This window comes from Balaenoptera acutorostrata, chromosome 8 (genome assembly GCF_949987535.1).
Source record: "Balaenoptera acutorostrata chromosome 8, mBalAcu1.1, whole genome shotgun sequence".
Classification (NCBI taxonomy): Eukaryota; Metazoa; Chordata; class Mammalia; order Artiodactyla; family Balaenopteridae; genus Balaenoptera; species Balaenoptera acutorostrata.
This window is the reverse complement of record NC_080071.1, coordinates 72,803,937-72,828,108: the sequence shown is the minus strand read 5'-3', so window position 1 is coordinate 72,828,108 and position 24,172 is coordinate 72,803,937. Positions and strand designations below refer to the sequence as shown.

At 38.1% G+C, this 24,172-nt stretch overlaps 1 protein-coding gene across 1 annotated transcript in view; it reads left to right on the top strand.

The window, feature by feature from the left end:
* FN1 (fibronectin 1) overlaps window positions 1-24,172 on the top strand; it is a 69,665-nt gene that overhangs the window by 12,938 nt on the left and 32,555 nt on the right. The window contains exons 10-22 of the mRNA XM_057551357.1: window positions 394-546; window positions 2,031-2,159; window positions 3,182-3,325; window positions 8,510-8,631; window positions 11,031-11,211; window positions 11,406-11,582; window positions 12,417-12,545; window positions 12,648-12,737; window positions 13,557-13,751; window positions 14,497-14,769; window positions 16,084-16,350; window positions 22,149-22,243; window positions 23,665-23,882. Coding sequence (XP_057407340.1) covers window positions 394-546; window positions 2,031-2,159; window positions 3,182-3,325; window positions 8,510-8,631; window positions 11,031-11,211; window positions 11,406-11,582; window positions 12,417-12,545; window positions 12,648-12,737; window positions 13,557-13,751; window positions 14,497-14,769; window positions 16,084-16,350; window positions 22,149-22,243; window positions 23,665-23,882 — 2,173 coding nt within the window. The remainder of the gene's footprint in view (window positions 1-393; window positions 547-2,030; window positions 2,160-3,181; window positions 3,326-8,509; window positions 8,632-11,030; window positions 11,212-11,405; window positions 11,583-12,416; window positions 12,546-12,647; window positions 12,738-13,556; window positions 13,752-14,496; window positions 14,770-16,083; window positions 16,351-22,148; window positions 22,244-23,664; window positions 23,883-24,172) is intronic.

The window sequence follows — 24,172 nt, the reverse complement described above, 5'->3', positions numbered from 1 at the left end:
AACACACGTTAGCTTACAATTCTATACCCATACACATTGTTTCCCTTTGATCTAGAGTAAACTGAGACTAGAAAAAGTTATGGGACAGTAGTCAAATCCAGGCTTCTAGAACACTGCAAATCCTTTGAGTGGGTAGGCATTATTGTGGTTTACATCCCCTAACCATTCTGTAATTTTTCCCTACAACAAACCTCATCTTTGGACTATGTTTTCTCTCTCTGGTACTCAAAACTCTACACACCCACAGAGCAGCGCTGATTTTTTTTGAGGCACACAAGACTTCTTTCCAAGTGAGAGCTCATAGGATCACCAAACCGGACTGATAATATTGCATACGTTTTAGTCCTTGTGATCATTTATCCAGTAACACGTTTCTCATCTGTTTCCAAACAGCCCATGAGGAAATCTGTACAACCAATGAAGGGATCATGTATCGCATTGGAGACCAGTGGGACAAACAGCATGATATGGGCCACATGATGAGATGCACATGTGTTGGGAATGGTCGTGGAGAATGGACATGTGTTGCCTACTCCCAGCTCCGAGGTATGCTCGCTCGTTAATGAAAATAGTTGAGAGGACAAAGAATACAGAGAGGCAGACTTTTACATGAAAACTTGTACTTTACCAAAAGCAGGAGAAGAAATATGCAATGCCACTCCATTAGTCTACTGTGCTGGATAAATTTTGCATGTTAGACAGCCACTTAAGAAAATCTGGCTGAGCAATTCTAAGATTCTGAAACATTCCCAGGATATAAGTACTTAGGCTGAGCCAAAAATATGACTTCAAAGGCTGGAACACAATCACTTGATCCTTTTAACTTGTAGGTGTGCTTGCTGTTGGATTCTTATCTAGAAAGGACGGGGTAATTTTTGTAAAGAAAAGAGACCATGCTATTCCTTTTTTTTTTTTCACATCTGTCCCTAATACTTTATTAGTCACCTCTAGGCCTGTTCCCAGCTATGTGGGCTCCAAGGAGGGGGTCACCATTCACCAGCTCTCAGCTGGGAGCTTGAGAAGGCCTTGGCCTATCTCTCTGGGGTCATGGACTGTAGAGTTTAAAGGGGCCTTTCCTGGGTCAGTATGGTGCACCCAGGTAGGGGCACAGATGGGGGCCAAGACCCCAAACTTGCCACCCCTCTGCCAGCTTAGTTGTGTTTGGATCCAAATTTAAGGAGGCAAAGACATAGAGACCAATTTCTTTTGTTCACTTTTGTTTCTTTTGTTCACTTCCCCTTTGGACCCAGGTATAGGAATATAAGGGTGTTGAACTATTAAAACTATTTTAGTTTTTCTATTTCTTTGATTTGAAAAGGAGGATTTAGGTAGAACTCTGAGCTAATAAATAGTCCATGTAGCCTCTGTGTTGACAGTGGCCTGAACTTGTTCTCCTTTTATGGTGCCCAATGGGTGACACAATCCAGGACTAAAACAATTACCTATGATGTTGCAGAGCTGAAAAGGACACTAAAAAGACATACAGACCAACTCCTCATTTTACAGAGGAAGGAGCTGAGTCCCAAAGAGGGAAGTAATTTTCTCAGGATCTCAACGAGTTAGCAACAGACTTGGCCTAGTTTTTTTTTTTATCTTTCCAGATGCCTTTTGTGGTATTTTATTTCCCAAATCCCAAATATCTCCCCACCCCTGCTAATCCAGAGATGAGAACATCACATCATGCTGGGCGTCCTATAAGTATGTTTAATCTCCCTTCTATTTATTGTAACAAGCAGAGATCTAAAGGTCATTATCAACCCAGCAAGAACTTTTCTGAAAGTTAAAATTTGTTGTGTATACTTTGATTTCTAATCTTTACAAGTCTATAAGAAAGAGAATTTTTTTTTGCAAAAATTGTAGTACTGACTAAGCTTTGAAAAACATGTTTATTCTATGCCAATAGAAAAGTTATTTTAGTGGGAGGTGTTTATAATTACGTGGAAGGAACTGTATGCTTCGCAAAGCGTAGCTTCTTTTATTTCATCAGTGAAACTTAAAAATCCTCCACCCATCCCACTGTTTCTAAACAGATCAGTGCATCGTCGACGACATCACATACAATGTGAATGACACATTCCACAAACGTCACGAAGAGGGACACATGCTGAATTGTACCTGCTTCGGTCAGGGCAGGGGCCGGTGGAAGTGCGATCCCATTGGTAAGTAGCCTCGTGTTCCTAGCTGGATTTGGACACTGAGTATAGCTAGCAAATTTCAGATAAGGAGAGTTATTTGATATTACTTGATTGAAGCTGGCTGTAGACTTTGATCATGGCCTGCAGAGGGCTTGGCAAAGTCTCTTCTCTAATCATGGACCAATATATAATCTTGATAGTGGTAGTCATTTATTTTTGCTGAATTTGGTAACACATGAAGGTTTATTTTAATTGAAACAAATTTGTTTTTGGGTTCTGAATCATAAAGATAATTATTGTTGTGAGAGAGAACTTTCCTTTGCTGGACTGTGCAATAATGTGAACAAATGATTATGCCAGTAAATACCTCCCTCCAAATACTTTATTTTTCTTGGCTGCCCTTTTTAATAGATCTAAGCAAGTAGTGAAGGTTAAGCCTTAAAAGAGCTGTGTTACCAGCTTTAATGTAATCCATTAATATTCCTTTACTCAAAGAGACATGTTGCTCACCCAGAAAACAAACTGATCAGATGAGTTTGTTTGACCTGAGATTGCCAAAGCAGAGAGAGGCCTGAGAGGGTTTCTTAGAAGCTGCTCAGTAAGTGTTCATTGTTGAAATTTAGTTCCATTCATTTATATATAAAATTAAGTCCTCCACATTTTGAAGAAATGTATAAAGTGGTATTTTATCCTTGCTATTCAAATGGTAAATCATTTGCATTAAAGTGGATAAAATATAATATCTAATTTATTTTCCTCAAATTAATATTCAGAATGTCAATATATACTGAAATCTAAATCTTAACATTTTTATTTAGAAATGATATTCTTTTAGAAAGCTAATTACTCCTCCCAATGGGTACTTTTTGACCATTAACTGTCTAGTAAGGTAAAAGATATGAACAAAATATTTTTTAACCGCATATATTTGTAACGACAGTTGCAAGTTTTTATTAAAACTAAGAATATGTGCTCTAGCACACCAAATTTCAATTTGTAGCTTTAAGTCTTCAAGGCTGCTTATCTTTTACTTGTATATATTTTAGATCAATGCCAGGATTCAGAATCCCGTACCTTTTATCAAATTGGAGAATCATGGGAGAAGTTTTTGCATGGAGTCAGGTACCAGTGCTACTGCTATGGCCGTGGCATTGGGGAGTGGGGCTGCCAGCCCATACAGACCTATCCAGGTAAGTAGCTCTATTACCGCAAATTGAGAACTGTCCACTGGGTTATAAAAACAGGGCAGCATCAGTGTTTGTTAACACTGATGCCTAACTTGGTGTCCCCTCCCTTTCCCATCCTTTTCTCATATCACTGTCTAATCATCAGTCGAATTTTTTACTAAAATGGTTTTCCTTTCTCCCCAATCAAGTAGAAGGAGTAGAAGCCTGTGAAAATGTGCCTGTATGTAAATTTGTTTCATAACTTTGTAGAGCATTCCATTAGGTTAAAACACGGGCTAATTTCATTTCTCATCTGTACATGAAAATAGAAACCATGAAGTGAGCGATGCTGGGAGTAAAGGTCAGGGTTTTATGTTATGGTTCTTAGCAGAGAAGTTGCATGGAGAAATTGCATGAAATACAACATAGGGTATGTGTCCATTTAGCATTTCATCCAGGCCCTCTTTTTGTCAAAATGTTCACCTGTTTGATCAGTTGGAGCCTGGAACAAAGTATCCTGGGTCAAGAGTTGAGTAACTTGGTCAGTTCTCTGCCCATGCAGTTCAAATACTCGAAAATGTTTATTGCTGGATTTTTTTCAGGTCACAGGACATAATGCCTAGCTGGAGGTGTTATTCATTTTAGAAAAAATTTTTGAATTTAATTTTCACTGAGTGATTAATTACAATAAGATGGGTTGAATTATGAAACTCTAATTTTTAGGCATCAGTTATTTGAGCAATTACTGAGGTGAAAGCCTCCTGAATGTCTGTTAACTTAAGACATGGGGCCTATATTCAGAAACAAAAGGAGAGATCTTCAGGACGTTGGAATCTGCCTATGACAGAAATCAAGATTCAGTTAACTAAGTCCCTTTATAACATGATAAGAGGTTCACTGTCATAGAGAACAAGATATGAAACAACTTGGCCAAAGACAGTGTTTGCCAAGACATGGGTCCCAGCTCTGTACATGCTGGTAAGGAGATACAAGTCAAGCTTCATTCATTATTTCCTCATCTGTAAAATGGGGAGATGACAGCTGATTACCAGCACTAACAAACTAACAATCTGTGATCCTAGAAACCAACCACCCAGATATACCCTTTCTGAACTTTGAAGAGACCTTCCTCTCCCCAATCTTCAGACACTATCTGGGCTGCAGAAGATGATTTGGCTTTAACGGGCTCTCAGCACAGATTGACCTGGCTCTTAAATTGTATTTCATGGTGGATTTGTGTGTAGGAATCACTTAAAATAATTTTTTTGTGTAATAATTTTTAAAAATCTGATTGCAGAATTACTGTAAGTTCAGAAAGTATATAACTGAGGTGTTTTTTTCTTTTTTTTCTTTAATGATGCAACCAAAGGATAGAAACTTCTAAAGAAATGCTCTTAATGTCTGCGTTTATGGTTGTTATTGACATGGTGTGGCAATCTTGAAAGTGATTTCCTTCTCAGTGAATTGGAGAGAACTTTTTTCTCTCTCTCTTTTAAAGTAAGCCTGTTCCCGTAGCAGCTTGCGGGAAGCCTTTATGTGGACACGCCAGAGATGAAATCTAGATGGGAGGGAATCCTCCTGTATTGGCGTTTCATGTGTTGACCTTGTTCCTACTCTTTAAAAAGGGTAACAGTAGAGCGCATTGAGCATAGAGGAGATTTAGGGGAGAGGAGATTGGCCTCGGTTCGCAGTCTGGGTCTTATCTGTGTGTTTGGTTTGCTCAGTGGTTCCTGCCTGGCTTCTGGGGTTTTCAGAGTGTGGGAAGGATAACGGAACAACAGATTACCAGTAGGTTGTCTCTGAGCCTTGCCCTGTTTGTTCCTCCAACAGAGGACTCGGTAGAGATGTTCAAACTAACAGAAGATAAGAGGCTTTTGGTTTGTCGATAAACAACCAGGGAAGCACAGATCTCTGCAAAATAAATAAAGAAAAAAGGGCTGAGTTGCAAACTCATAAATGTTTAACTTCTCCGGGGTCACCATTACTGGAAATTATTCATTTGGGCCTTATTTCAAACTGGTTTTAAAAGTATAGACATTGTATCCTATCTCTCTACTTAGCTATTTTATTGTTAGTCTGATCATATTGAATAAGAGAGGGAGTAAAGTTTTCCCAGTGGTGAGTCATTGCTCAGTTAATTTAAAAAGTTTTACCAATTAACCAATATCAAAAGGATTATCAAAATTTTAAATCTAAATAATGTAAATGATGTCAAAATTTTCAGATTTCTTGTCTTCAAATCATGTGTAGCAAAAGCAGAATAGAGTGATAGCTGGAATTTAATTGACCTTACAAATAATGGACAGCTTCTTTTCTTTCTGGACAAAAATGTGCTAAATGCAAGACATCCCATTACTGTTTAATGCAGTTCCCTTAAAGGTGAGCTATGGCACAAGCCTGAAATTGAAAACATAGGCTTTCAAACCAGCCCTTGAAATTTGAGAAAGGAAACTTCTGTTGGTTTGCTCCATCACTGAGTAAAAACCACTGCCCCTGTTTCTTTTCCCTCCCTTCTCCTTTACTCTCCTCGTCCTGTGGACATAGCAGCAAGATTAAGCTTAACGGTAGGCAGTAAAAGTCATTTGTGTTATCCTTCTAAAACTTAATCTTGATAGACATTTAACCATCATAATTTTTTTAAACTAAAGACGATTTTTTAAGAGCAGTTTTACATTCACAGCAAGGTTGAAAGGAAGGTACAGATTTCCCGTGTTCCCCCTGCCCCAACATATGCACAACTTCCCCTAATTCAACATCCCCACCAGAGTGGTACATTTGTTACAATTGAGAACCTACATTGACACTTTATCACCCAAAGGCCACGGTTTGCATTAAGGATGACTCTTGGTGCTGTACATTCACGGCATCATAAACTGTTTCCCCTCAAAATCATGGTTGCTAAATTAAATAAAATACATATCAGGTGTCTCTTTACATGAGGAAACTATGGTAGGGTTTCTTTAAAGGATCAATATTTAAACAATGTTATACCAATTATTGTAAGTAATTTAAGGATGTGATATTCCTATATTTACTGGTATGTATGGGAGTACTTTAAATAATCACATTTCTAAAATTTTGCCTCAGGGTTCATTTTTAAAAACTTATTTACGTTCATAAGGATCTTCAAAAGGGGTGATTCAAAGAGGGTCATGCAACTGACTTCTGCCAGTTAATTAAAACAAACAACACCCTGCCATGTTCTGTGAAATATATACCACTTTAGAATTAAAAATTGAGAATTTTATATATTAATTTTGGTTTTCATATAGCTTACAAATATGTGCATTAGATGAAATTAAGATTCAAAGAATGTTTGTTAGTCTTCAGCCAACTTTGAATTATTCTCAGTGTGGAAGTGAGTATATTATTCTAGAACTTTTGAGTCTACCCAGATACGCAAGTTGTATATTTGTTCTGCTAGAAAAAACTTTGTTTTCAAAGAGAATTTAATAGCAAAGATAATAATTAATTTGAAAATCAATATTTTTTTCTATGACCTTACAGAAAATTTAAAACTGTTTATAATCTGCTGAAGTTTTGCTCTGTTTGACAGAGTGGCAGTTAGAAATTCTTGGAAAGGTTATTACAAGGAACTTTATTTTTATTTCTAAGTTGAACATTGATTGACATCATTAAAAAAAACAGTGTTTAGGGAAAAGATAGTGTTCTGTTCTGCAAGCGTAAATTTTCCATCTATTTCATTATTATCCTAAATGGAGTCTACCCTATTAAGAAATTGATTCCATTTCTCTTATTTTGCCTTTTTTTAAAAAAAATTATTTGTTTTATTTATTTATTTTTGCCTGTGTTGGGTATTCGTTGCTGCTCGCAGCCTTTTTCTAGTTGTGGCGAGCGAGGACTACTCTTCATTGTGGTGCTCGGGCTTCTCATTGCAGTGGCTTGTTTTGTTGCAGAGCATGGGCTCTAGGCGCGCGAGCTTCAGTAGTTGTGGCACGCAGGCTCAGTAGTTGTGGCTCACAGGCTCTAGAGCGCAGGCTCAGTAGTTGTGGCACACGGGCTTAGTTGCTCCGCGGCATGTGGGATCTTCCCAGACCAGGGCTCAAACCCATGTCTCCTGCACTGGCAGGCAGATTCTTAACCACTGTGCCACGAGGGAAGCCCTGCCTTTTTTTAAAAAACAAAAGAAACAAACCACACTTTAAATTTTGTTAGTAATAGTTATACACATTAAGATGTGCAAATATTGAATTTAGTATATACTACAAAATGTCATTTTGTTGATAAATATTTTTGAAAAAATGTCTGATCTCTTAATAATTTGACCAATCAATGGAATGATTTTAGAGTAAACTTCCTGAATAAAACTAAAACTAAAACTTTTTTCCAAACTGATAGGATGCTTAGACTGATGGGATGAGAAATAAAAACTGAGTCTTTAATTATTACCTTTGTCTGTTTGTCTAAGATTCTACCCCATTTAGAAATGTGTTTGTTTTACATCATGTCATATGGCCTTTGGAATGTTTTTTCCTTCTTGATGGTAGATTTGTTCTTGATGAAAGGCTCCACAAACTAGAATTTCCTTCAAAGAAGTTTAGTATAATGAGTAAATGAAGTTTGTATTCTGTATTACATTATTTGTGTTAGGGTAGTTCCACAATTTTCTCACAATTCTTTGAAAATGGAAAAGAAAGCAAACTAAGTGGCATTTTAAAAAATCATTTTATTTGCTTATAAACAAGTTCTATATGCATTTCTCATGTGAAGGACAATAATTTATCTGCTAAAAAAGGATTTGTCTCAGAGAACAGACTTGTGGTTGCCAAGGGGAAGGGGAGTGGGGGAGGGATGGAGTGGGAGTTTAGGGTTAGCAGATGCAAACTATTATATATAGAATGCATAAACAACAAGGTCCTACTGTATAGCACAGGGAACTATATTCAATGTCCTGTGATAAACCATAGTGGAAAAGAATATAAAAAAGAATGTATATATATGTATAACTGCTGTACAGCAGAAATTAACACAACATTGTAAATCAACTATACTTCAATTAAAAAAAAAGGATTTGTCTCATTGATTTCCAGTGTCAATGTGTAAAAAATTAATCTCAGGTAATTTTTATTGTGCTCCCATTTACGGATAAGCAAAACTGTCTTTAATGATGGCCACCCATGTGCACTAAATTTTAAGCTGAAGTGAGGGAATACTCAAGATCACCAAATCTCACATTTTCATTTTCAGGTTCAACTGGTCCTGTCCAAGTAATAATCACTGAGACCCCCAGTCAGCCCAACTCTCACCCCATCCAATGGAATGCACCAGAACCATCTCACATTTCCAAGTACATTCTCAGATGGAAACCGGTGAGTATCCTACTCGGAAACCTTGGATATTGCGGCTCTTGAAATTAACAGATTCTGAAAATGTTTTCCAGCTTTTGAGCAAATAGATCTGATGAACTATATTCACATTGTATTTGCTAGTGACCAAACAATATGTGGTCAATCTAATTGACATATTGATTTAGCTTTTTTTGGTATTTTAAACCAACTAACTCTTCATGTTAGAAAGATCTTCTTTGCGAAGACTTCAAAATGATAAGGCTTAAAATTACTCTTATCTAGTGTGGAAAGAGAATCTAAAGTTTTCGTATGTCTTGCAACTCCATCAAAGGGAAAAAAAAATTACTGGCATCATTTTCCATGATTTGAACAACAAAAAATCTAAATTAATATCTTTCTTTTTTGGTTCACTTTTTAAATGATCATTTCTTTTCTTTTTCTTTTTCTTTTTTTTTTGGCTTCACCACACAGCTTGCGGGATCGTAGTTCCCTGACCAGGGACTGAACCCCAGACATGGCAGTGAAAGCGCCAAGTCCTAAACAATAGACCGCCAGGGAATTTCCATCATCATTTCTTAAACCTCACTTTCTATCCTATGAAGTTATTTTGATAGAAGGGAGAGAGATGATGAGAGGGAAGTACAGATGAGGGATAGTTAGTGTATTTAATGAGTGACCTTGTGATTTCCTAATAATCATCTAGAAATTGAAGAAATCACACTAAGGAAGATAGTGGTCTATTAAATTTTAGTTTCTCTTACCCTCTCAAACCCACCCTGCTATCTTTCCAAAATGCATGACTCATAATTTGAGAAACACTATTTTAAACACAGGAGAAAAATGCCCACTTTTAATCACAGCTATTGGTTTCTAGGAACTAAAAGCAAAACAAAACAAAACATTTGACCAACTCATGCAGTTGTATTAAATTCTTTTTGAAAAATTCAAGCTGTTGAAATCATTCTTTTTCTTCTCTCACCCTCTTTTGTTAATGTCCGCAGTATATGGAGTAGCTGTTTGCAGAGCTGTGTGTCTAATGATGTTAATCGATGGAATCAATATATTTCCCCTCCAACACTTTATTGTCTCTCATTTTTTCTTATCATCACCAGTTTTATTTACTTTAAACTTAACTCTGAAGTATTATGTGAGACCACAGTAATAAGGGATACACATAGGTATACAAAGTATATTAAGTTGGAAAGTCTCCAAAGAGTGGAGGTTATTAATTTCTTTGAGATTTTTAACAATTTCAGGTTTTTCCTTAATGTTTGTCACCTGAGAGTTTATTCTTGAGTATTTTCTTCTGATAGCAAACCAACAAAGTTCACATTGCATGAAAGGCTTATTGTTAAATCTGAGCTAATTATAATGACTAATTTAATTTTTTCACAACATATTTAAATTTAAAGAGTACTAGGATCACTTTCATTTATTTCAAAAATATAAAGGGACACTTGAGTGTCTGAATTATTGAGGAACTGGTTGATTGGATAATTTTTTTAAATCACTGGGTATTAAAAATGTATTTTGACTTATATTAGTTTGGAATATACACTTAAAAGGATCTCAGCTTGTTTGAAGTAAGGATGTTTCTTTTCTACACATTTTAATGCAAAGAATTTTGTGCCATGATATATTAATGAAGTTGGACAGGATGTGAATGTATAAACTGGAGACAAAGATTAAGTAAACTGAGATCGCATTCTTCTGCAGATTGCATTCTTTTGCCCAAAGTTGGCTAACCACTTTTGAGGGGTGGTTCATATCCAAGAATGAGTCATAAAACCAGAGCAGTTAAACCTTGTATGTGATTGTCCCAGGCACTGAGTCATGAAGGAATGTTATGCCTTTGACTGCTCTGCAAGAAACTTGGTTTGTAGCCCACCAAGTGAAAGATAGAATATATGTCCTTTTCCCACTGCAGAGAGGAATATATCTCTGTTCATTATAGAAATTTAAAAGTTGAGAAAGGCAAAACTTGGGATCTACATATTATGTTGCTGATATTAAATTGAATAATTAATCTGGCAAAAAGGAAGGTGCCCAGGACCTCCCACTGTGTAATCTTGTCCATGTCACATAATTCTGTTTCTTCACCTACAAAATCAGGGTGATAATGCCAGTAACTTGGAGGATGGGGGAGATGAAGATCAAATGAGAGTATGCAAGGAAAGCAGCACAGAGCATGGCACGTAGTAAGCTATCAGTAAATATTAGGTTTAATAATCATTATTATTAATGTTAACAAATTCTGCTACAGGTTTCTATTCCGATTCCAATTTTCCATGATTTTCCTCCAAAATGGAGCTGCATAGACCCCTCATTCTTCTTTGAAGAATACTCCACATCATCTCTGAGTGTTCATCTTTGTGAATACTTGTGTGATTTTTTTTTTTTTTTTAAACTTAAATTTTTAGAAAAATTCTCCAGACCGTTGGAAGGAAGCCACCATTCCGGGCCACTTAAACTCCTACACCATCAAAGGCCTGAGGCCAGGTGTGGTATACGAGGGCCAGCTCATCAGCGTCCAGCACTACGGCCAAAGAGAGATGACACGCTTCGACTTCACCACCACCAGCACAAGCTCAGTGGTGACCAGTACGTACCCCAGCCGCCAGCCCATCTGTGCCCGCGTTTCTCAGAGCTGGGCTCCCCGCAGGAAGTGCCTTCCATCTCGATTCATATTATTCCATGGATGGCACCCACATTTTTTAAAACCTGATCATCTACAGACGATGCTAGTAAATTTCCTCAGTGGCTGAAGGCTCTCTCCCCTCTTTCTATGACTCTAGGCAACACCGTGACGGGAGAGACAACACCCTTTTCTCCCGTTGTGGCCACCTCCGAATCCGTGACTGAAATCACAGCCAGCAGCTTTGTGGTCTCCTGGGTCTCGGCTTCCGACACTGTGTCCGGATTCCGGGTGGAGTATGAGCTGAGTGAAGAGGGAGACGAACCACAGTACCTGGGTGAGCTCAACGTGTGGATGACCAGCTGCTGGGAAACCCTGCTTGGGGTGGGGCTGGGGGCACCCACGCAGGTGGCCTGGGAAGTTCGGAAGTAGTTGACAGCTCAGACTGCACAAACGGCCCTCCAGTGTGAGTCTGGAAAACAACTGATCCTTTTTAGAACCGAGCTGGGTTTTTCCTGAGCCATGCTCACTTTCCCGGTCCCTGATGGGAGCTGTGTTATGCGTTAGCCTGGGCACAGGTCCACAAAACAAAAGTGTTTTCTTCCTGGAAACACTGTAATTGCCAGCATGAGGACTGCAGTGGAGAAAATGTTAGCTTTGGGAGAGGCACAATACCCTCATTCATGCTTTTCAGATTCTCATGTTTAGGGGACTTTTAAAAACTTTATTGTGGAGAAATAAATATACATACTGAAAAGTACACAGATCATAAACATAGAGCTCAGTGAATTTTTATAAAGTGAACACACTGTGTGACTAGGACCCAGATCAAGAAAAAGAACATCCCTCCTACCCACTCCCCATCATCCCCCACCTATAACCACTACGCGGACTTCTAACTACAGAGGACTATGTTTACAAATCTGGGGGTGGATTAAAATTATACATCCTTAGAGAAAATATTTGGGAAAAGGGGGAAAAAAAGAAAAATTATCTCATAGTGCATTGATAATTATTGACTATCCATAGCACATTTCCTTCTAGTTTTCCCTCACCACCAACCCCCTCCCCACCATGAATACGTAGTTTTAAAAATATCCTTCTCATAGGTTATGGAGTCATTAGAGGGATTGGTATGCTCTGACAGTGACCTTTCCCTTTTATTTCAAAGATCTTCCCAGCACAGCCACTTCTGTGAACATCCCTGACCTGCTTCCTGGCCGAAAATACATTGTGAACGTCTATCAGATATCCGAAGAAGGAGAACAGAGTTTGATCCTGTCTACCTCACAGACAACAGGTACACGTGTACTGTGTGGTGTGAAAACACTTTTTTTCCTGTGAAGCAGACCTAGAGCAATATTTCCTGACTGTTTTTCTCATTTCTTCCTTTCTTTGTTAGCACCTGATGCCCCGCCTGACCCTACTGTGGACCAGGTTGATGACACCTCGATTGTCGTTCGCTGGAGCAGACCCCAGGCGCCCATCACAGGTCAGCTTAGCCGCCTCTTCTTGGCTCCCATGTTAATCTTGATGCCATAAACGGTGAGGGAGAGGATTCTGATCTGTGAGCAGGCAAATCACTTAAATCTCCTATGTAATTATTGGACCAGGGTGGAGATGTGTATGTGTGTGTGTGTGTGTGTGTGTGTGTGTGTGTGTGTGTGTGTGTGAGAGAGAGATATTGTCTTACAGCCTTACTTTCTTAAGGATCATTTCCTCTTAAATCTGTTTTATTGACCTACTTCACACACAAAACGCACCCACACACAATCACACACATAAACGTCTAAAGCCAGCTCATGGACTTATTACACCAGGCATTCCTGTGGCAGAAGAGGGGTAATTTTTCTGAAAACCTCACTCTAAGACTTATGCTTAAAGAGGCAGCTGAGCTGCCTTCTTAGCTCATTAGGTGACTCAGCTGTCTCTGAAGTTCCTAAAAGACACAGACGTGCTAGATAGCTCTGTGCTCAGAGTGGTTCCTTAATTGCTTCCTTCATCCAGGGCTCGAAGAGAAGAAATAGGTTTAACATGAATATTTTCACCCTCTGACTTCTCTAATAGACATTTATTAAGGATCTCGGGTCTTCAAGGATCATATTTAATATTAAAAAGTTTTGCATGGCTATTCTTGTTTTATCTTCGGACTGAATAGTCCTTATAAGAAGTAGTACTATTGAACGAGTCAAAAAGAATCACTCATTCTGAACTAATCCAGCAAGATGCTAAGGGCTGTTAGGAAAGGGGACCTTTTGAAACCTCTGTTTCTTCAAACAGTGTATCGTACTTTTTTCTCCTGAATCTGCAGGATACAGAATCGTCTATTCCCCATCAGTAGAGGGTAGTAGCACAGAACTCAACCTTCCTGAAACTGCCAACTCTGTCACTCTCAGTGACTTGCAGCCTGGTGTTCAGTATAACATCACTATCTACGCTGTGGAAGAAAATCAAGAGAGTACTCCTGTCTTCATCCAACAAGAAACCACTGGCGTCCCACGTTCAGGTAACCTGAAGACGCTTCCTGTAGTATCTTATTTCTTAAGGCTGAAGAAAGTAACATCTTTAACCTCCCTTTTGCTGGAGGAACAAAACCAACCTTGGCTTGTGTTCATTCCATGAGCCTGCTGGGGACGACCGGACGTGTAAGATGAAAGAATAATTGCATCTGTGGGAGGGTTGCTTTGTCTCTGTCAACAGTTCCTATATGCAAGTTGTCTTATGGATTAGTATATCCTTAAACTTATGAAATTTAGCAGAAATGTCTTCACTATAAAGTAACTTATCAAAACTGGCTATTGGCCTTCCTGATTAAAAACTGACAGCATAAAGTCTTCATATTTTGCCCCAGAAACTTAACGGGCAGTTCATCTGTTGCTCTTAAGTATTATAAAATGATTTAGTAAAATAAAAACCACCACATTTTTTTTCAGTTGTTGCAAGAGTTTGCTTTGGGGTTTTTTTTTTTGGTACGTTTATCTTAAACCCCTCAATAAGATACTTCATATGTTGGAAACTCATCTGCTTACCAACATATTTTACATAAAAGCTTTAAATGTCACATGTAAGCAGTATGACTGAACTACAAAAATATAACCCAAAAAAGCATATTCTCTGATTAAGAGAGAAAACTTAGCTCTGGAATGAGAGGCTCTATGAATTGCCCTATACCTTAAAAACCCAGGAAACTGGCTTTTTAAAAACAGTCCTCAGCAGGAATTGAAAATGACCGGTTGGCTCTTGTCTGTTAGATAAAGTTCCCCCTCCCAGGGACCTGCAGTTTGTGGAGGTGACGGACGTGAAGATCACCATCATGTGGACGCCCCCCGAGAGCACGGTGACCGGTTACCGAGTGGACGTGATCCCCGTCAACCTGCCCGGGGAACATGGGCAGAGGCTGCCCATCAGCAGAAACACATTTGCAGAAGTCACCGGGCTGTCCCCTGGGGTCACCTATCACTTCAAAGTCTTCGCCGTGAACCACGGGAGGGAGAGCAAGCCTCTGACGGCACAGCAGACGACCAGTACGTTTGGGGTCCTTTACCTCCAGCCCAGACCCTCCACCCTCACTTCCAACCTGTGCTGAGTGGGCAGCATGCCATCACTTGTAGGTTCACAGTTAGAAACAGGAAAATACTCAAGGGATAGGGAATGTATACTGGACATAAAGCACATTAAACTTGAAAACAAAACTTAGACAAGCTCCGTAGAGGCTAAATGGTAACCCATTTCCCAAATACACGTACCGGGGGAATGGCACTAAGAGAGGAGAACTTAACCTAATTTTCCTTGCTAATGGAGACATGGAGTGAAAATTTGAGTCCATTTTTGTGTAACTAAATATACCTAGATCAAACTTTAAATGTAGTATCTTTATCCTTTTATAGTAGAATTATTTGCAAATAGTAATTGCTGAAACATTTAGTGCGTATTAGGCACCAGGTCATATGCCCAGTTCTTTACAAGCCTCATCCTCATATTTAATCCTCGTTTTGGGTTAATGAGGAAGGTCTTATTATGATCCCTAGGGGATACATGAAGAAACTGAAGCTTATACAAAATTCTGCAACTTGTAAAGTCACAAAGCTGGGAAATGATTGAGCTGGAAAGACACAGACCTATGTCTTTTTGACTCCAAAGCCCATGTTTTCAGTGATTACACTTGACTACCTCTTAAACATTTCCTCCCTCTGAAAAGTGTTTTAAATTATTGTAGGGAGGCTGCCAGTTACACACTCAAGAAGAAAACTCACAATTTCTATGGTTCTTTCTGATAGTGCAAGCTCACCGGGGTCTTGCTATAAATCTGAGGTTCTGAGTATATGTTATAATTATTGTCTAATCTGAATCATGTGAAAATAACTTTTATTACTCCAGCAAAGGACTAGTCATTGAATAAATGCAGAGAATATCACTTTTGTTCCATGTGGAGCTTTCCTCTTGCCTTCATTTTCGTGGGCTTATTTCTCTCTTCTTAACCTGTTTGGCTCAGAGCAGAGCAAATTGTGGCTTCACAAGTATTTGTTTTTGTTTTTAAATACCATCTCTGTAATGTTAGTGTAATTTCTGAGGATGATGGGAAAGTCATGCTGGAAAATTAGCCTTCCCACAGGATCAAAGTCAAGCAAAAACAGTGAGCAATTTCTCATGACTGGCACAGAGTTTTTGCAAAGTTCTCTGTAGCACTCAATCTCTTCATGGCTAAATATTTCCAAGGTTTTGATCTTAGTTTCAACCTGGAGAAGAAAGAACTTAGAAAATTCAGTCAAGCTTTAGGATTTCAGTATGATAATTTTGAGGTGCAAATATTTCTCGACGTGTTTCATCTTTTTTTCTAGAATTGGATGCTCCCACCAACCTCCAGTTTATCAATGAAACTGACACCACCGTCATAGTGACCTGGACTCCACCTCGTGCCCGGATAGCCGGGTACCGACTGACCGTGGGCCTGACCCGTGGAGGCCAGCCCAAGCAGTACAACGTGGGTCCCTCCGCCACGCAGTATCCACTGAGGAACCTGCAGCCGGGCTCTGAGTACTCTGCCACCCTCGTGGCCGTGAAAGGCAGCCAGCAGAGCCCCAGAGCCACTGGAGTCTTCACCACTCGTAAGTCAAAGGTTAAATGTCTTTTCTTAGTGATATCATAGGTTCTTATCTATATTTACATTCTCTCTCCTTCATCCATTTTTTTAAAAAGTTAACTTAGGGAATTCGCTGGCGGTCCAGTGGTTAGGACTCTGCTCTTTCACTGCCCAGGGCCCAGGTTCAATCCCTGGGGATCCCGAAAGCCGTTCGGCACAGCCAAAAAAAAAGTTAACTTAAAAAACTTTGTACAAGATTAAATAATTTTTTTGATTAAAAAAAAAGATTTAAAGCACTACTACTCAAAGTGTGACCCATGGACCCATTGCTGGTCTGCAAACTGTTTGTTGCATGGACTAAGGAGCTTATGCCAGAATGTAGATGATGGAGCACACCATTTAGTTCAGTGGATACTTTTTTGAAGCAAGGTTTTCTTAATGAAGGAAGCAGTGCATTACCTGACATATGTTGCCAAGATCCTTATTTTCTCTGGGACCAGCACTTTGAGTAACATTGTTTAAAACACCCAGTTATTTGAAAATTGAAGGCTACTGTATTAAATGAATTTACCAAATACTAGTTAAGGCAAGAAAAAAAATCAGCACCTATGTCTACATCCTAATACTTTGGGTATTGAATGATAGCAGTAAATGTGGAACAAAAACATCTACCAGTTGAATAGAAACCAACAGGACAAGAAGCTAAGGAAATGATTTCTTTACAAGTGTTGACTGCAGCAGATTAAAGTACCTTCTGCAGAACAGAATAGCTTTTTTTTTTTTTAATTACTCTTGAAATTCCACAGAAGGAAAAATACTGAGAGTAATGTTTGGTCCTGTCTGTCTTTCGCTCAACACTTTACAGGAAGTGGCCTTAAATCTCTTACATATCTAAATCACAATAGAGGACTGTATTCATAAACTGATTTCTATCAAATGCAACTCATTTACATTACAAAGAAATATGAGACCCATCATTTCTAGATAAGCATTAATTTTTATTTTTAACTCACTTTGAATTCCAGAAGGACCTAACTTAATACTTTTTCAGCATGTATTGCAACTATGAACTAGCTTGCAATTTCCTAAAAGCTCTCCACAAACCTTACTCTTTGACTAATTTGAAAAGTAAGACGTTAAAAAGCATTCAAAAAGTGAATATAAGTTTAGTTTTTACATTACTATGGAATTTATTTCACAAAGAAAATTCTCTATAAAATTATCCCTGTAAGAATTCATAATTTACTAAAAATTTATTTCCATTTAAATTTCGTGTATGAAGTTTGGCTAGTAAAGGCTTTTTCTTAAGTAACTGCTAATCATAGGCAAGTAAAATCTGTTTTTATCTCTAAGTTAACCTTTAAATTTTGCTTTTTTATGTCACATGTTACTAAGATACTCTAAAATATTAACATGAAATCAATATCTTTGTATTTCTTGTAAATGTCTGTTTCTCATAGATGACCTTCTTTTCATTAGAATGGAAATTTCAGTAGATTTAGTCTTTTACTGACCACGTATACTTCTGTATATTATCTATTTTACTTTTTAACTTTTTAACGAGACATATTTTACATAGTTTCTTTTGTTGGATAGAGTGCCTATAAAAGAAAAAGCATTTTATTTATTTATTTATTATTTTATTGAACTATAGTTGAATTACAATGTTGTGTTAATTTCTGCTGTACAGCAAAGTGATTCAGTCATACATATATATATTCTTTTTCATATTCTTTTCCATTATGGTTTATCACAGGATATTGAATATAGTTCCCTGAGCTATACAGCAGGACCTTGTTGTTTATCCATCCTATATATGCTAGTTTGCATCTGCTAATCCCAGACTCCCAATTTTTCCCTCCCTTACCTCCCCACCCCCTTGGCAACCACAAGTTTGTTCTCCATATTTGTGAGTCTGTTTTTGTTTCATAGATATGTTCATTTGTGTCATATTTTAGATTCCACATATAAGTGATATCATGTGGTATTTGTCTTTCTATTTCTGACTTACTTCACTTAGTATGATAATCTTTACATCCATCCATGCTGCTGCAAATGGCATTATTTCATTCTTTTCTACGGCTGAGTAGTATTCCATTGTGTATATATACCACATCTTCTTTAACCATTCATCGTCTGTTGACATTTAGGTTGTTTCCATGTCTTGGCTGTTGTAAATAGTGTTGCTATGAACATAGGGGTGCATGTATCTTTTAGAGTTATAGTTTTGTCTGGGTACATGCCCAGGAGTGGGATTGCTGAATCATATGGCAACTCTATTTTTAGTTTTTTGAGGAACCTCCATACTGTTCTCCATAGTGACTGCACCAATTTACATTCCCACCAACAGTGTAAGAGGGTTCCCTTTTCTTCACACCCTCTCCAACATTTATCATTTGTAGACTTTTTAATGATGGCCATTCTGACTGGTGTGAGGTGGTACCTCATTGTAGGTTTGATTTGCATCTCTCTAAGAAAAAGCATTTTTAATGATACTAAAAATAATTAAATGGAGTGGGTGGGGCAATATTGACTATTTCAAGTACTTTTGGAGACTTTGATATATTAGACATGTTATTTTATTGTCTGCACAATACATTTATTGAAAAATATAATTTTATTTGAGTTAACTGATAGAACTACTTTTATTAGATAAAGGTCAACGTCGTGCCTTGCACATAGTATACTTTAAAAAAAATTTTTTTTCCATTATGGTTTATCACAGGATAGTGAGTATAGTTCCCTGTGCTATACATTAGGACCTTGTTGTTTATCCATTCTAAATGTCATAGTTTGCATCTACCCACCCCAAACTCCCAGTTCATCCCTCTCCCTCCCTCAAAAAATATTTGTTGAATAGATGATCGTGAAAATAGCTCAACCAAGCTTAGATTTAAATAAACCTCTGTAAGCAGTGAGTTCTACAACTTCATTTGAACTTCAGATACTCTCTGAGGCTGTAAACATCAGCAGGGCTTGCATAGTTTTGAAATTGCTTTAAGTTTCTGTAGCTTTTTACTGTTAAGAAGCTGAATTCTGGGAACAACTTTTCTGGGTTTTATAACTTGTGTTAAATTGTTAAGAGCACACGGCAGGGGGTGGCGGAGCTGTTTCTGGGGAAAATCAGCTTACTCCTTTATAAATCGGGCAAATTTTATTTTTTTAACATCTAGGCTGTCCTTCACCTAACAAGACCTGCCAGAATCCATAGCTCATACTTACAGTCACATTCTTTGTTTGCCATCAGTTTGTGGGTTTGTGGTTTGGAGAGTTTCCTGTAATGGTCTTCCCAGGCAGAGCGCATCATCTTAAGCTTGAGAAAGCTCTAGCTGGCTGGCTCAAGCAATAGAAAACACCCAGTCTTAAAGCCCAAGACAGTTGAGGAGAATATTTTTGTGAAAAAATTGTGGCTTTCACAGATGTTCAGTGAAAGAAGCTGACTGCTCTCTGCATTGTTTCTTGTGGGCATTAACATGGTCACCCAGGGCTGGCCATGGCATTTTGGCAAAGTCAGTGGCAGCCAAGTGGTGTATGATTTCAGAGGCTCTGGGGAGGCATCACAGGTCACCCATCCTAATTCCACTGAGAATACCCTCAAAATAATAACATACTCGTGAATCATCTCTCCAAACCAGGAGAACTTCAGTTCAGCAAGTAGAGCAGCCATTACAAAGTATGCCCACATGTATTTTATTTTTTCAGACAGCAGTATTTTAAAAATACTTTTTAAAAAATTGCACATGAAAATCCAGATTGGAAAACACTGGAAGAATTGCAGTGCTGGGCCTGAATTTTCCCATGACTGGAGCTGAGTAGTAACGGAGTACTACTTAAAGACTTTTTTTTTGGAATGTTTTATTTATTTATTTATTTATATGGGGGTATAGTTGTTTTACAATGTTGTGTTAGTACAGTGCAGTACAGTTCTCTGTGCCGTACAGCAGGTTCTCATTAGTTATCTATTTTATACGTATTAGCATGTATATGTCAATCCCAGTCTCCCAATTCATCCCACCCCCTTCTTTCCCGCCTTGGCGTCCACATGTTTGTTCTCTATGTCTGTGTCTCTATTTCTGCCTTGCAAACCGGGTCATCTGTACCATTTTTCTAGATTCCACATATATGTGTTAATATACGATATTTGTTTTTCTCTTTCTCAGAGTAGGCTTAAAGACTCTTAATGTTCATTTGTCTAAGTCTGGAGGATAAGTCTTTGTCTCACCAGCCATTCATAATTTAGTATAAACGTGTTTACTAGTGTTTTGTCCCCAGTGGGCACAAAAATTTGGTTGAGACGTAAAGAGGAAGGAATTATGAAGGCATTAAACATGTGATCAAGGCCATCCACACGCTTGAAAGCCCTGAATTTGACTCACCAGACACAAATGTCTTGCCTTCTGAGACCTCACCTTTCCCATAGCAGCCAGTTATCGAAATGCTTATTATAAGATTTGTTCTGCCAATTATATTTTAGAGATTCTAAATTTATGAAAAGATTTCTAAGATTGTTGAAAATGTCTATTTCAGCTTTATGTACACATACTCTTTGTCTTCCTCTTTTTCTTTTTTTTAATTTAAAATTTTTTTTAATTTTTAAAATTAATTAATTAATTTATTTATTTATTTATTTTTGGCTGCGTTGGGTCTTCATTGCTGCACATGGGCTTTCTCTAGTCACAACGAGCAGGGGCTACTCTTCGTTGCAGTGTGTGGGCTTCTCACTGTGGTGGCTTCTCTTGTTGCAGAGCATGGGCTCTAGGCACGTGGGCTCAGTAGTTGTGGCACATGGGCTTAGTTGCTCTGCGGCATGTGGGATCTTCCCGGACCAGGGGTCCAACCCGTGTGCCCTGCATTGGCAGGCGGATTCTTAACTACTGCACCACCAGGGAAGTCCCTCTTGTTTTTTTTAAAGTATTATTTTCACTAAGAAATAGCAGTGATGTCAGGATGCTAGGAGATTCGAAATAAACTTTTATTATAATTCCTAATTCCAGTGACAGAATACTAAATTTCTGCAGTGTGATTATTCTGAGTGAATAATCACATATTTAAGGAAAGTATCTTTAGAATTTATAAGTGCATCCATGGTGGCAGATTTCATTTACCTTTCACATGGCATCTCTTTCTGCAACCAAAAATAATTGGCCATCATTATGGAGTGATTCAGCATATAGCTATTTTTAGATAATCATCTATAATTTAACCATTGTTCTCAAAATAATGATTAAGAAGCGGAGTGATAATCAGTTTGTGGTGACCAGTTTTACATTTTATATGGGATTCTATACTGATGATATAAGGAAAGTTATTGTCATCAAACTCAAATCCCAAACATGATGAAAAGACACAAATTTCAGAATCCAAGGAGTTGAAAGGGTCCTCTGTGGTCATCCAGCTCCTTGTTATTTAAATGTGATTCCCAGACTGACAACACTGGTGTAACAGAAATGCAAACTACCTAGCCCCATGTGGACCTACAGAATCAGAACCTGCATTTTAGCCAGGTCTCAGATGATTTGTGTGGCACATGAAAAGTTGAGAGGCATTGACCTACTCCAAATTTTCACATATGTCACATTCTGGATCCATTAGCTGACTAAAACTGAGGTTCTCGATAAAAATGTTTGTTATCGGGACTTCCCTGGCGGTCCAGTGGTTAAGACTCCACACCTCCACTGCAGGGGTTGCGGGTTCGATCCCTGGTCGGGGAACTAAGATCCCACATGCCGCAAGGTGCGGCCAAAAGATTAAACAAATAAAATTTGTTATCTGCATTCTCTGTGATTCCAAGTCTTGAACACATGCTTTGATTCCATTTCACAGTGCAGCCTCTGGGCTCCATCCCACCTTACAACATAGAGGTGACTGAAACCACCATTGTAATTACATGGACGCCTGCTCCAAGGATTGGTTTTAAGGTAAATTGCAGATGTTCCTAATCCCTTGTAATACAGCCCTGGGTTGCCCTCGTGTTTCTGGATGTAGTTGAAACAGGATTCTCAGGAGTTAGGAGACTTGGGTTTCGTCCTGTTTCTGTTCATGCCTCTCTGACCGCTTTGTCAGGGCATCACAATACTTCTGCCTCCCTGAATTGCTGGAAAGATGGACTGAGGCAGTGAAAGTGCTTTGCAAAGAGGAAAGCATTAGTATGGAACTGTTAGTTGTTATCTTGTTTTCTCTATCCTTTCTCCCAGGGAGTTAGATTTAAAGATATATAGGGAAACTGCTCTTGTTGTGTTGTTCTAAATAGGTATCAACAAGTTCACAAAAACCAATTTAAGGAGACCAGTTAAACTCAGAGTCACTCAAAAATCACATTTTTATCCAATCAGTTTCATCTCAACTTGTTCAAAGCCCCTTAGGTGAATCTCTTAATAGACATTAAGATTAAGGTCTTCCCTATAGATATCTGGATACATGTTCTTTAAAGTAATGGTATTAGGGAAGTGATGAATACAAATGAATGTGTTTAAAAGAATTCCTTTTTTTGGCATTTAAAGTGTGGAGAGAGAACTATTTATTATAATTGAAAATCAAGTCTAAATCCCCATGATTGTTGGTTTGAAAAAATGTACCAAAGATCATTTCTTTTTCGAAATATGCAAATGGCATATTGATGATTATGCTACTTAAATATAAAGAAACCCTTTTTGAAGATTGTCAGTATACCTTTTAAATTTCCCTTAGTAGTGTCATTTTGACTTTCAGGAGCCTTATAAAGTACTAAGGATGTCTCTAGAGCTGAACACTGATGACACAATATTACCTAGGTTTTTCAAATAAAATACTAAAAGGATTGAAAATTAAGGGCACATTAATCTTAATTCTTCTTTTGTAATATATCAGCCTGCAGTTGAAGCTGTCCTTCTTTAAAAGGAGTGTTTTTGAAGTACAAAGTGTTACAGGGACTGGTACATTTAAGTTGAATGCTAGTAACTCATTAAAGAGAGAACTAGAGGATTTCTTCCAGTAAAAAGAAAATAAGAAATGAATGGGCATGTGGCCCAAAGCCCTTGTGTACTTCTGGTTTGTACCAGGAGATTATTTATCAAGCAAAACAGTATGTAATGATGTTTCTCTGGAACCTTCCATTACAAGCTACCTTAACTTAGTTTTGGAAGATACTTCCCCTAAGTGGCACCCTCCCCACCCAGTTCCAGGGAATTTCCAGCTACATTATTTAATAGAGCTAAAGTAAGGTCCCAACTCATTCCCAGCTAAAAGCAGAGTGTAGTTCCTGAGGAGTCCACATTATGCAAAGCATAACCACAACCTCTCAGCAGTAACCCAGCTCTGGAAATATTTGTCCTTGGTGTTTATTTTGCTTTCTTTTTCCTAGCTGGGTGTACGACCAAGCCAGGGAGGGGAAGCACCACGAGAGGTGACCTCAGACTCAGGAAGCATCGTTGTGTCTGGCCTGACTCCAGGCGTGGAATACATTTACACCATCTCAGTCCTGAAAGATGGGCAAGAGAGAGATACACCAATTGTGAAGAAAGTGGTGACACGTAAGAGGAGTTCTTTGCCTCTTTTCTTTTCTTTTCATTTTTTTAAATTGTTCCACTTTTTTAAAGTAGCTGATAGCAATATCACTTTTTACTTATGATAATGACATAAGGGAAAGATTTCATCCCTACTTATATTATTAGCTATTTCTAAGTTTGGAGTAGCAAGTTCAATTCACGTCATATAGTCTATGGCATCGGAAGTGTTCTTTCCATGTCAAAAATGTTTATGAACTGGGAAGACAGAAAAAAATTTCAGTAGTGTTGCAAAATTAAAAATTGTAAAAAAAAATTCTCTCAGAGAATTTTATGCTGCTGGACAGCATGGACATAAATAAATAA